The 12,220-nt window shown below is 47.3% G+C and overlaps 1 protein-coding gene and 1 long non-coding RNA gene across 9 annotated transcripts in view; one reads left to right on the top strand and one right to left on the bottom strand.

Annotated features, from left to right (window-relative positions):
- The window catches only part of LOC130595152 (uncharacterized), a 37,590-nt gene extending 26,594 nt beyond the window's left edge, over positions 1-10,996 (bottom strand). Inside the window, exon 1 of the long non-coding RNA XR_008971237.1 lies at positions 10,833-10,996. This is a non-coding gene — a long non-coding RNA (uncharacterized LOC130595152). The remainder of the gene's footprint in view (positions 1-10,832) is intronic.
- The window catches only part of GARNL3 (GTPase activating Rap/RanGAP domain like 3), a 36,725-nt gene continuing 24,684 nt past the window's right edge, over positions 180-12,220 (top strand). For 4 of the 8 annotated variants that reach the window (XM_057401607.1, XM_057401608.1, XM_057401612.1 and 1 more), the window contains exon 1: positions 6,114-6,248. In XM_057401607.1, the coding sequence (XP_057257590.1) occupies positions 6,175-6,248 (74 nt within the window). In that variant the 5' untranslated portion in view covers positions 6,114-6,174. Of the gene's footprint in view, positions 314-6,113; positions 6,249-6,372; positions 6,561-11,540; positions 11,739-12,220 lie in introns of those variants that run through there. The other 4 variants (XM_057401614.1, XM_057401613.1, XM_057401611.1 and 1 more) reach the window with 4 other exon arrangements.

Here is a 12,220-nt window from a genome sequence, read left to right on the forward strand (position 1 = left end):
GGGGAAATCTGGGGCTGGGGAGGAGCTGAGTGTGCACTGGGCTCAGCTTTGCTCTGATAAGTTTATCAAGCACTGCCGGCTGCTAACTGTCAGCCAGCAAAGTGAGCCTGTTAGGGAGGAGGAACAGCTCCCAGGGCAAGATAGGACAGCCCATGCCTTATCGGAGTGCCTGAGCCAAAGAGGGAACTGGAGAGTGAGCACTTTCCAACCACTTCATCTGAACAACAGACAGATTGGCAGGAAAGGCCTGTCAGCCCTTTGCTTCTGCCACCCAGGCATCAACAGGGAGCCCCCATCCACACAAATAACCTTGGTAAGTGCAGTATGAGAACTGCAAACATGAACATAGGGGCCTAAGGGAATGCAGGGGGTAGGCTTTCTTAGGAACATTGCACAGCAGGGAGAGTCAGATTTACAGCAAACAATTCAGATGTTTACTGAGCAAGCTGCTCCTGTTCAGTGCTCAGAGCAGCACTTCTCCCCCACACTGCCTTCCCTAGGTCTGGGAGAGGAATTTAGCACTTCAGAATAACACTAGTCACTAAGTTTTGGTGTATAGTTAATTGCTTTGTTTTCCCTTTATTGTTTCTGGAAAAAAAGCCCCAAACAACCCAAACAGTAAAAACACCCAAGTGAACAAAAGAGGAAAAACCTGACCATTCCCATCTGAGCTGCAAGAGTATGGGCCAACAAATGACTATTCACACTACTCTTAGGGCAGCAATAACCAAATCAGTACATTCGAGATCATAGCAGACAGACTCTGCTACATTTGGATGAGCTCCCCTGGACCTGTGCAAACTCCCTGTCCAGATACCTCAGCTGTGACAGAGAGGGTAACAAGAGATTCCCACATGGCACATCCTTGGTTTCTGTGATGACAATAGGCTGTGCAGCATTGAACCATTGTCAGATCAGCAGCTTCAGCACTCTGCATTACTCCAGCCTGTCACATCACGCTGTTACCAGGTCACTGTGCAGTTAGACCATATGGACTGCTGTCATCCTGCCTCCCACCACTGCTGGGTCTCTGGCTGGGTTCAAGCTGGTGACTTTGATCCTGCCTGTGTCAGGGGATTTTACTGAGAGCTGGCCCCAGTGTAAGCCCTGACCTGTGCTGGGAGGATGTGTTCAGACTTGGCTGCCTGGGTGCAAGTGCTGCCCCAAGCCCTCCATGGGATACAAGGCAAAAAACCCTCTGCAGAAGCAAAGTAGGCCAGGATATCTCCAGTGTGAGCTAGTCACTTAAAGGCTCCCTTTCTGGCAAGTAACATATCTAGGAATCAATTTAGCTCCCCCTAAAGCACCTACCTAGAGTAGGACAGAAGTCATGCCTTCAACGCACCTACTTTTCTCCCTGAAAAGGAGCCTCATTTGTCCTGTAACTTTAGATGTCTCCAGATGAGTCACACCCCTGTGGTTTCTGCACCACTCTCAAGCCAAGTTTCTCACAGCTGTTTCTGTTCCAATCCATAATCTACTATTCTCCAGGCCATGAACAGCCTCTAAGCCGTTTAATTCTTCTGTGCATTGAGGGCTCCTAAGTCAAGCCCTAAGCACACAGCCACGTTCAGCACTGGCCAACACAACTCTGAGGTTCAAGGCTTTCTCATGAAGAATAAGGAGTTAAAAATAACTCTACCCCATTGATTCTGCCTTCCTCTTGAATAATTTTAAAGCAATGAGACTTTATCTTACATCCCAGACCCTTCTATATTAGGAGCTTTGGTGGGATTTTTGGCAGTGGTCAACTCTACTGGTTTCTTTTCTTTATAAAATAAAAATTATCTCTTGTCTCAGCTGAGGAAGGGGAAGTCAGAAATGATGGAGCATTCCTGTTATTGAAAGGGCTCCATCCTGAGAGCGTGAACATGGTGAACCAGTGTGTCAGTCACAAATCCCTACCCAGTTCCTTATTTAGATCCAGCCTGGAGTAGCTTAACTGTAAATCCATCAGGCTCGGTGGACACCCAGCTGTGAGAGCACCTGGGGAAGAGAGTCCAGAAACTGATACTGTAGCATCATGGAGAACACCACATAGGAGACTCAAAACTCAAAGAAGGATTGCATTCCTGGTTTTGACATTGTCAGCTGATCTGAACCAGGCACTATCCCTCCCCATGTCTCAGGTTTCCCGTTTGCAAAGTGAGGATAATGACACAGACATGCTTTGAGATCTGTGGATAAGAGCAAGGTAGAATTGCTGACCAGCACAGTAACCTTATATTGGAGTGGCATTGTGAAAGCATCCCACAGAACATGCAGAAAGCATCAAAGGGAGGTCTGCATTGTCATCTGTCCCTTTAAAATACTTGCCCAAATTTGAATAGGGCAACTAGAATTGGAACTCAGATCACCTGGACTTCCAGTGTTGTTTGTTAACCAACTTTCTATTTTACATCCTTGAAGTACAACTAATTAGAACATCCCCAGTTAAAACTCTGTTCTTAGGAAAAGTATCATGTACTATTGGTAAGATTATAGTTCTGGAAGATACTTATAAAATTATGCACAAAACTTATTTTCTAGTGCCTTCCATTAGAGGCAGAGCTGACAGAGAAGAAAGCCTTTGGTTTCAGAGTGAATGTGCATGGAACAGCTGAGGTCTCCCATCTTAACTGCATCTTAGGGAAACAACTATCTGGAAAGTCAGAGAGCTGTGTCCACATGCCAGCCACATAATGACAAAGCAGTGGTACTGCAGACTCAGAAATACTAATGATACTTTGCATTTGAATAGCACATGCTTCGAAAAGATGGAACACCTTATCCCTGTTTTACTGCAAGGAAACTAAGGGCCAGGGAGAGATAAAGTACCTAGAGGCTGTAGACAGGGTGAGTAAAAGACCTAAAAAATGAAGCAAAGCATTTTAGTTCCCAGTTCTTATTTCAGTCATTAGGTAGTGGACAAAGTTCAGCCCTGTTGCAATATAAACAGCTTAGTAAGTTATACCAGTGGAATCTGGTGTGTTCTCTCCAAATATGCAGGCAGATGACTGGCTTGGAGCTCTGGTACACCTTTGCTCACACGACACCTTGCTACTGCAAGTCTGGAAGCAGGCACTACATATTGTGACCTATTTCAAGCCAAATTCGTATTTTCTTAACCATGTGTTCCCACTGAAGTGAGCACAACATACAAGAGTCAGCAGGATTTAGCTCCTAGCCAGCAAGTTTTCTCACAGCATCACTATAAATTTTGCAGGATATACAACACAAACCTTGTGGTTTTCAGATCAATAATTTATATTTTTGGGGCACCATCTCCTCAGCCTCACTTCCTCAATCCCAAAGTCCCCAGCAATCTTAGCTCGGAAGGGAATGTGACTCAGGCCTTCAACTGAATGGCTGTCATCTGCAAACCCTGAAGACTGGATGTGGCCCTGGTTTTATCACTGGCCACCAGCTGCCTGTAGAGCTCCTGCCTCCTCCCCAATGATTCAGCAAATCTTCTTCAAGGAGAAAAACAAGCACATAAATGAACAAATCACTATGTCAGATTACAAAAAATGAGCGGGGAAAAGCTGTGGCTCCAAGGAGGGAGAAAAAAAAACTGGTGAAGCTGCATGATCCAAGGCCTGGCAAAGAGAGGGGAGCAATAATAATGTAGATAAAGGGTTGTAATTTGGATTCTTTACACTGTGAAACATTGCTAACAAAAAATAACACAATGTGGAAAGAAATGAAGCACATTCTGCCTTCTGCTATCTGGGCATTGCAAAGGGCTGATATGGATTTTTACTAGTAGAGATGAGAACTGAATAGTCAATTCTGGTTTACTCTGGAACAAAGTTCCACTAAGCAAACTATTTTCAGGAGTTTCTGCCGCCTATAACCAAGACTTTCAATAGTTTGGAAGCCCACTGTCAGGCACTTCAAACGTCACTCTTCCTGAAATAAAAGTTCTGTAAGTAATTTTACCCAAAGCATGGCAGAAAGCAGTTAGAATGGATATTTTAACTTCTGAAAGTTTTGGCCACTGTACCACATTTATATATTATAGGTCTTTCCCATAATCAGCTTTGTTTCCTGCTGCAACCAGTCCTGAGTGAATACAGTATGAACTTTATAGAATAGAAAGTAAAGACAAAACTTCAGCCAGACCATAGTTAGGAGATGGACTATTTCCCCTAATGGCATTCAGCCTGACACTCCAGAGCCCAGCGTTCCAAGAATGCCATGAAATCCTAATGAAAATGAGAGAGAATTACTGTTTTTAGGATCAATAGGGGAGACCATGTCACTATGTTTGAGTATTTAAAGGGTGGCTACAAAAAACACAAAGACTCCTATTTTAAAAGGGGTCATGTGGCAAAAAAAGTTGAGAGGTAATGGCACAAGCTTTCCCAATGAGAACAATCATCCACTGGAATAATCTCCCGGGGGAAGTGGTGGATTCCCCAGTGTTGGACACTTTTAAGACTTGGCTGGACAGTGTGCTGAGCTCTCTTGTCTATACCATGCTTTTGCCAAGAAAGGTTGGGTGAGATGATCTGTAAGGTCCTTTCCAAGCTGGGATTCTATGATTCTGTGAAAACGTGGTACTACTGCACTCTACAGGCTGAAAACAGTGAATAGATAATTCAGGTTTTTAAATCACAATTTCTAAGCTATGCTCATCTCTTTGGGGAGGGAGGCTGGCTCATGGCTCCTGGGTATTCGGGGCTGCTGGTCCTGCTTCTGCCCTATCCCAGAGCTCTCACAGAATTAACACACTCATTGCCCACCCTGCTGAGAAGAGCAAGAGGAACAACAGTGGCTGTAACACTAACACACAGACATGCCACCAACCCTGACTCAAGGACTCAGGTTACTCAGGGCTCAATGATCCCATTGTTTTTTGGTGCTAGCCATACCAAGGATCTTGTCTGCACAATGCCAATTGAGTACTTCCTTACTTCTGTTACAGGCTGATTGCACAGATCTGTCTGGTGTGTCTTGTGTCCAAGCAGTTTACAGATGGCCTTCTCTTGCAGTGGCAATCCAGAATGTGTCAGCACCACTCCTGAGCTGTTTTCTGAAGCTGCTTCTTCTCTGCATCCTTTTGGCCTTAGGTCTTAGGGCCTGGCTTCTCATGCATCCATCTTCACAGTTGCAGCTGTATCCTTTTGTAACAGGCCATGGCAGCTGTAGATTCTTCCTCATGGCCCCCCATGTCTTCTCACTAAAGGTGCCTTCCCTCTGGGAGTAATTCTTCTTGTTGGGAGTGTTATTATGCCTCTGGGTGGAATCATTTGTCTTGTTTGTGTGTGGTGTCAGTTTGCATGTGTCAGAGTTGGAGCTGCTCAGCAGGGACATGAGAAAGGAACAACAGGAAATAGTCAGGAACTATCCCCCCACCTTTAAAGTGGTCAAACGCAAAGGATGCAAAAGCTTGAGCCACTGGGATGCTTTCTGGGACAGAGGCAGAATATTTCTGCCTGGGTCGAGTGGAAAAAGGGCAAAGAAAGGTGCGTCCTATACGCCCAGCAAGGAGTTACTGTCCTGGGATGGTACAAACCGGGCTGGGAGTGCGGCCGTTGCTCAGAACACGATCGTTGCGGTGGTGCTGCCGCCCGGTGACAAGCAGTCGGTGCCGCAGCCATCCTCTCACTTTCCACAGGCAGAAGGGGTGCCAGGGGGACCATCTGTCACCGTGCTACTCAGCGCGCTGTCACCAGACGCGTGCCTCTCAACCATACAGAGCCAGTAGACTACCCACCAACGCCAGCTCCCCAGCCTTGTCACCCCTAAGTCCATTTATGCTTTTGAACCAAGTGGAACCGTAGTCTTTATAGTGAGCGCTGGCACATAAACTGCCACATCACCCGGTATTTGCAGCCTAACCTTCGGCTGTGTCCAGCCAAGACACGATGAAAACACCGACTCTAAAACCTCCAGACCCTGGAGGGACTGAGCTACGGCGAAGCTGACCCTGGCTGGATCAAGGACAGCTAACACACAGTGCCGCGCCCTCCCAGCCGCCGGCGCCGCGTACCCGCGGGCTCTAGGACCCGGGTCTCAGCGGCCTGCGCCCTGGTCCGCTGCCGAGGGCCCCGCGGCTGCCGAGGCGCCGCCGCAGCGGAGGGGGCGAAGGGGCGGGAGCTCAGCCGCGCACCCCCGGCCCGGTGCGTCAGCGGGGAAGCGCCGAAACCGACGGCAGCGTTGGGGGTGCCGCGGCGGGAGCGCGTCCCGATGCCCTTCTCAGGGGCGCCGGACAGCTTCCCCGCCAGCTGCTGCTGGTGCCCGGCGCCTCTGGGAGTCCTCTGGTAACTACCCGGCTCGGCAGCGACCGAGAGGAGCGGGAGCTCGGCCGGCGGGGTGCCGCCGGGAGCCACCGGGAGCGCGGGCGGGCCGCGGGCGTGGCGGGGCCGGGCGGCCGCTCGCTGGGCTTCGGCGGGGCGGCGGGGTCGAAGCCGGCGGCCTGGCGGGGGCAGGTGAGGTGGACGTGCTGCTCCTGTGGCAGCGGCCTGCCCGACCTGATGGTGACCCTGCAGCATTACGAAACTGAGGAGAAGCCTTCAGGGATTTGCCTTGAATAAACCAGCAAACACGATCTCTGAGGAACTCCTCCGAATGAGGTCTGGGTGAAGCTCCAACCCTCGATAAAGCTGCGTTTCCTTTCATTGACACGTGTGTTCTATATGTATTCAACTGCACTTATGTCTTTGCGTATACGTATGGGTTGGCACGTGCGTATCCTCAGTGACATAAGAAAGTCTTGCCCATTGGAAAAGAAATTCTGGTCCTTTGACTTAAAAATCGCTCAAATCTGCACCAAGAACTGCACAGCTGAATTGTTCTGTTGGGAAATTTGTAATTTTTAAAAAGGAAGGAGTTTTGTTGCTTTCTTAAAAATTGGTATTTTTTTCTTCATCAGCTGTTTTGATAAGCTGTTTTAATTACTGAGAACAATTGTTTTAATGGAAATGGCTCAACCAGTTACCTGCAGAAGTAGCTAGAGTTCAGTCAATCTTGTGAAGTTCTCAGTGCGTTTTAGAAGATAATTTCTTCTAGCTATGTAACATACCTTATTTTTTCCCTCCAGAAGAAATACAGTTTCATGGTCATGTGGGGCTTTTCCTAAGTTACACATCCTGTGCATTAGCCTTCTTAAAAATACTCATTGAACTTTTATCCCCATGTTGGAGTTGCCCTTGGTGGTTGTTTTTTTCCTAACAGACAGTATTCTGGTTTGAGATTTATTTGCTTTACTGGATTTGATTTGGATTTTCACCCCTCTCTGCATCAGCCGTGTCACTGCAAGAACTTTTCCCCCTGTTTCTAGTAAACCAGAACTGTCATTCATGTACCAAATTCTCCACTGAGGTTCTGCCTGTCTGCTTGGTGTCAAATGTGATGGTGACTGCACTTAAGAGAATGCTATTGTAGTGCTTCTAGTTTCACTACAATTCCGTTGCTTTCCATCTGGCAGGCAAATCACCACATGCACCCATAATTTTAGTTGCATAGTGCAAATGGAAGTTATGTTTGTGTGATATCTTGAGAGCACCATTCCACAGTAAATCCGACTAACCTACCTGCTTGGCTGGTTTGGAACTGCCTAGTTTCTGCTACTTGCAGGCAGATAGAACAGGTTTACTTTCCCCAGAAAACTCCCTGCAGATGGCTGAAATTATGTTCTACTTTTACAACCCAGTAAATGATCAGTGTGCTGCAGGCTAGTAAGAAGTAGCTGAGGGGCTGCTCTTTCTGGGGTTCTTGCCGTGCTAGTACTATAGGTTTTTCTGGAAATCTTTAAGCATAAACTATTTTCCTACTTTCTCTGTGCCAATCATTGTAATTTTGAAGGTCTTGGTCCATTTTTTTTACCAAGTAAATATATATATTTAGCTAGTTTGAGAGCTTACGTGAAGTACATTGCCTCTCATTCTGTATGGTTGTTTTGCAAGCAGGCTGCACTTTGGCCTTGTGAAAGCATTCAGAGATGGCAGGTATGCTACACTGAGTGTAGAATCTCAAACTTGCCCAGGCAGTGGCCAACCTATGCCACATTGGTATCAAGAAATATATTGGGTTTTTTTCTTTTGGGGGAAGTAAGGAACTTGACATAGAATCAGCAATCATTAGAAATAAAGTTCAGGAGTTCTACTGTTTGTGTCTCTGCCAGCCTCTAACTGCAGAGACATACTGTATCCTTCAACAGGGTACTAGAAACATGTCATTGCTAAAAGCTGCCAACAGGAATCCCAAATTTTAGCTAGACAGCATCCAAGCCAATGTATTTGCAGAATAGCTCTTTAGATACTCTATTTTCTTACTCATTTGCTATGACCTTTCTAATTTTCATCTTTGTGTGCTACTTGTTTGAGAAAAGGGGAAAATAATTGCAGGCAGCATGTTATAAAGGGAGGCAGCCCTTTGTGTAAAGAATTTTATGGGTTTTATGGTGTTCAAGATTTATTGCAGCATTGAAATTATATTGAATGCTACAGAAATGCCTTTTTTTTTCTTCCCCAAACATTTTAAAATCTCCAAAGTTCAAATTTCAATTTTTTTGTGGCTATTTTCATGCAGAGGGTCTGTGCTTGCATTCCATCCTGTGTAGAATTTTAGCAGCTGTTAGACTTATACAGCCTAAGACCAGCCCATAACTTTTTTGGTATTTCTATTTCAGGAGGTGTACTTAGAAATTGTCTGAGAAAAAGCTGTTGTTGCAATTGGGAGGATCTGTGCAGAATCAGGCTATTTCTTTGCTGTTTGAAAGAGTGGTTGTGTTTTAAAAGTTGGCATTCTCCAGGGTGGCAGAGGGGCACCACAGAACCAATACTTCAGTTTGAATGAGTGCGTGTATTCATAGTAACTGTTTTATATCTAGTACATGGAAGGGAGGAGGAATAGGGTAAATGAAAACTGCATTAAAGTGGAAATTAAGTAAGTGGAAGAACTAGGTTCTTCTGAAGGAACCAGAGAAATGAGACTGCATTTGTGGCAGTCTTGTAAAGCAATACAGATATTTAGAACGAAAGTAAGTTATGGTTCACTGCAGACTACTGAGTAGGTGTTATTATTGGTATTTCTTTCAATAAAGAGTTTTGTTTCTTTAGTCTGGAAGTTCCTTTGAAGTTATTTTACTGGGTTTGCATGCTTAGTCTGTTATGGTATTTCGTGATGCATAAGCAGTCAGCTTTGAGTTTATGGTGTGATGCATAAGCAGTCAGCTTTGAGTTTATGGTGTTACTAGCTGAAATGTAGTTTCAAGTGGCATAGGGTTGGATTTGTGTTTGGACAATGAAGTTATGATTATTTCTAGGTAGATAAAATATGGAATGCTACAGTTACCTGTATGAGGGAAAAGGCAGTATGCAAGAGAAATCGAGATATTACTCCAAGAATGCCCCTTGCATGGAATTCTCACTGTATTAGCTTTTCCTGAGAGGCTGCATATGCTGAGTGTATAGGTACAAGTTTTTGATTTGGACCTGAGGTGCCATCTGCCAAACTGAGCAGCTGTGGGCCACGTAACTTGTAAGTGGTCCTGTATGTTGATGTGAGGTTCAGAGTAATAATATGCTGGGATAAAAGAATGCATTTTATCACTATTCATGCTTGCACTTTGCTCAAATCAGTCTATCATTAAACTCACAGTCCAACTGTGAGTCCAGCTGTGAGTCCAACAATTCCCTGGCTAACCAAAAAAGTCTCTTCCTACCATTTTTTAAGACTTGTTTTACGACTTTTTAATTTTAACCCGAAGTTACTTAATTGAGCAGCTGCTAAGTGTTACACCTCAAACACCATGGCAGAATTGACAGCAAAGGGTGATGCTGTGGCATAGAATCATAGAGAAGGAGGAGTTAAGTAGCTAACAGAAGGTGCAGACTCACAGAATTGCTGTCAGAGGCTCCATTGTGAAACTATCCCAGGTGTCAGTATGTTGGAAACTGCTTATTGAATGGGTTTTAACTCTAATAAGCTTTAGGTTCTACATTGTCTGAATTCTTTAAGGTAAGGCTATTGTTTAACAGAATTCTTCAGCAGTACATCACCAGCTGAACCCAGCTGGGATCAGCATTAATTCAAAGTTACTCTTTGGTAGCTTCTACTGCATAATGGGTGTCCTTTGCCCCCTTGTGTCACTCTTAATTGAACTGAATTGTCTTTTAACACTAGGGAAGCTTTTCATGAAATTCAAACCTCAAAGTAGAGTCTTTGTATATTACCTGAAGTTACTATTGTGTAATAATTGCTGTAAAGAAAGGTAAGATTATATACCAAATCACATCATGTAATAACCCGTTACAGTTTACTACGTAGGTGGCTGCAGTACTTAGCAATACACAGTATCACAATGCAGTTCGTTACAGAACATAAAAGCAATTGAAATTACTGAAAAAATTTGTCTAAACAGCAGTCATCTAACATATGGTTGGGAAGTTGTTACTCTAGCAAAACATTACAGAATCATAGAATCCCAGACTGGTTTGTGTTGGAAGGAACCTTAAAGCTCATCCTGTTCCAACCCCCTGCCATGGGCAGGGACCCTTTCCACTAGAGCAGCTTGCTCCAAGCCCCTGTGTCCAACCTGGCCTTGAACACTGCCAGGGATGGGGCAGCCACAGCTTCTCTGTGCAACCTGTTCTAATGCCTCACCACCCTCACAGGAAGCTATTCACTGCTTCATCTTTAGCCATAGTACTTGACTGTAATACTGGTTTCAGCTCCTACTGAGAAGTTTTAAAGGCAGTCCTCACATAGTAAGAATACCTTCGGTCGCTGTGCCATGGTTTGATTCCCAGTGCGGGGGTTCCAACCCTACTCCAGGGTTTGTGTCTCAGGGCAAGCATGAGCTATGTTTACTTTCTGAAAAGGTAGAAAACAGTAGTGTGTACCTGTGTAAAAGGAGAAGGCAGAGGGCAGAGCTTCACACGCTTGAAGGTGCTGCTGGTTTGTTCTGTGTTGAAGTCATACAGGTGGCGATGGTGTAGGGCCCAGTTGTGATGAAGCAGGCTGGTGCTGGCTCACAGGCCAAGGACCCTGCTCTGTGCTGCCTGGCATGTCTGCTTCATTAGATCAGGAATGCTGAGCTGAGCTCTTATCTCTTACCCGGTGAGGCTTCACCCTCCTGGCCAGCTGCTGTTAAACATGGCAGACCCCATCAGTCTGTGAGGTGACTGTGACTGAACACAGCAGAGCCCATGAGGCTGTGAGGTGACTGCAGCTGAACATATCAGAGCCCATGAGGTTGTGAGGTGACTGTGACTGAACACAGCAGAGCCCACGAGGCTGTGAAGTGACTGCAGCTGAACACAGCAGAGCCCATGAGGCTGTGAAGTGACCGCAGCTGAACATAGCAGAGCCCATGAGGCTGTGAGGTGACTGCGACTGAACATGGCAGAGCCCCTCAGTCTGTGAGGTGATTGCGCTTCTAAAGCTTCTGGGCTGTGTGCGAGCAGGTTGAGAGTACATTCTGTGAGCCTTTACTGACGCAGGAGTGTTAAGCCTCACTCCCAGCGCACAGTCCGCAGGCGGGCGGAGGGGTTCGCTCCCGGTACGGAGCTCCCGGGACTACAGCTCCCGGCGGGCGCTGCCGCGGCGGCGCATGAGTGGCTGACGGGCCGGGGCGGGTGCGCGGCGGCCGTGTGGCGGGATGTGCGCGCGGAGCTCCCGCCGCTGCTCCCGCGCGGGCCGAAGCCGCGTCTCCGTACGCTGGAGGGGTGAGGCCTGCGGCTGGGCGTCCGCATGGAGCTGAGCGGCGCAGAGGCGGCCTCCACACGGTTCCTCGGCTTCACTCAGCGGTAACCGGAGCGGTGGAGGGAGGTCGGGGCCCGAGCTCGGTTGCGGCGCGATGCGGTGCGGGCCCCCGCTGTCCATGGCGGAAAGGCGGCGCTGGGCCGGTGGCGCTGAGGTAGCGGAGCAGCGGGAGCCCCGGCTCCCCTCAGGGGCTGCCGCAGGTGGCGGGGGCGGGGCCAGACGGGCGCCCTCAGGGGCTTGTTCAGCGTTAGCGTTGCTGAAGGAAGGGGAACGGCGGTTGCCTCATAACTCGTACCCGCCTCTGTCTCCTCCGTGACAGTCACACAATGGTTGGGGTCGGAAGGGACCTTAAAGCTCATCCAGTCCCAACCCCTGCCACGGGCAGGGACCCCTTCCACTAGAGCAGCTTGCTCCAAGCCCCTGTGTCCAACCTGGCCTTGAACACTGCCAGGGATGGGGCAGCCACAGCTTCTGTGAGCACCCTGTGCCAGCGCCTCAGCACCCTCACAGGGAAGAGCTTCTAATA

The sequence above is a fragment of the Pezoporus wallicus genome, unplaced genomic scaffold (genome assembly GCF_028554395.1).
Source record: "Pezoporus wallicus isolate ANWC-B61680 ecotype Strahan unplaced genomic scaffold, APGP_CSIRO_Pwel_v1 contig_8013, whole genome shotgun sequence".
Taxonomy (NCBI): domain Eukaryota; kingdom Metazoa; phylum Chordata; class Aves; order Psittaciformes; family Psittacidae; genus Pezoporus; species Pezoporus wallicus.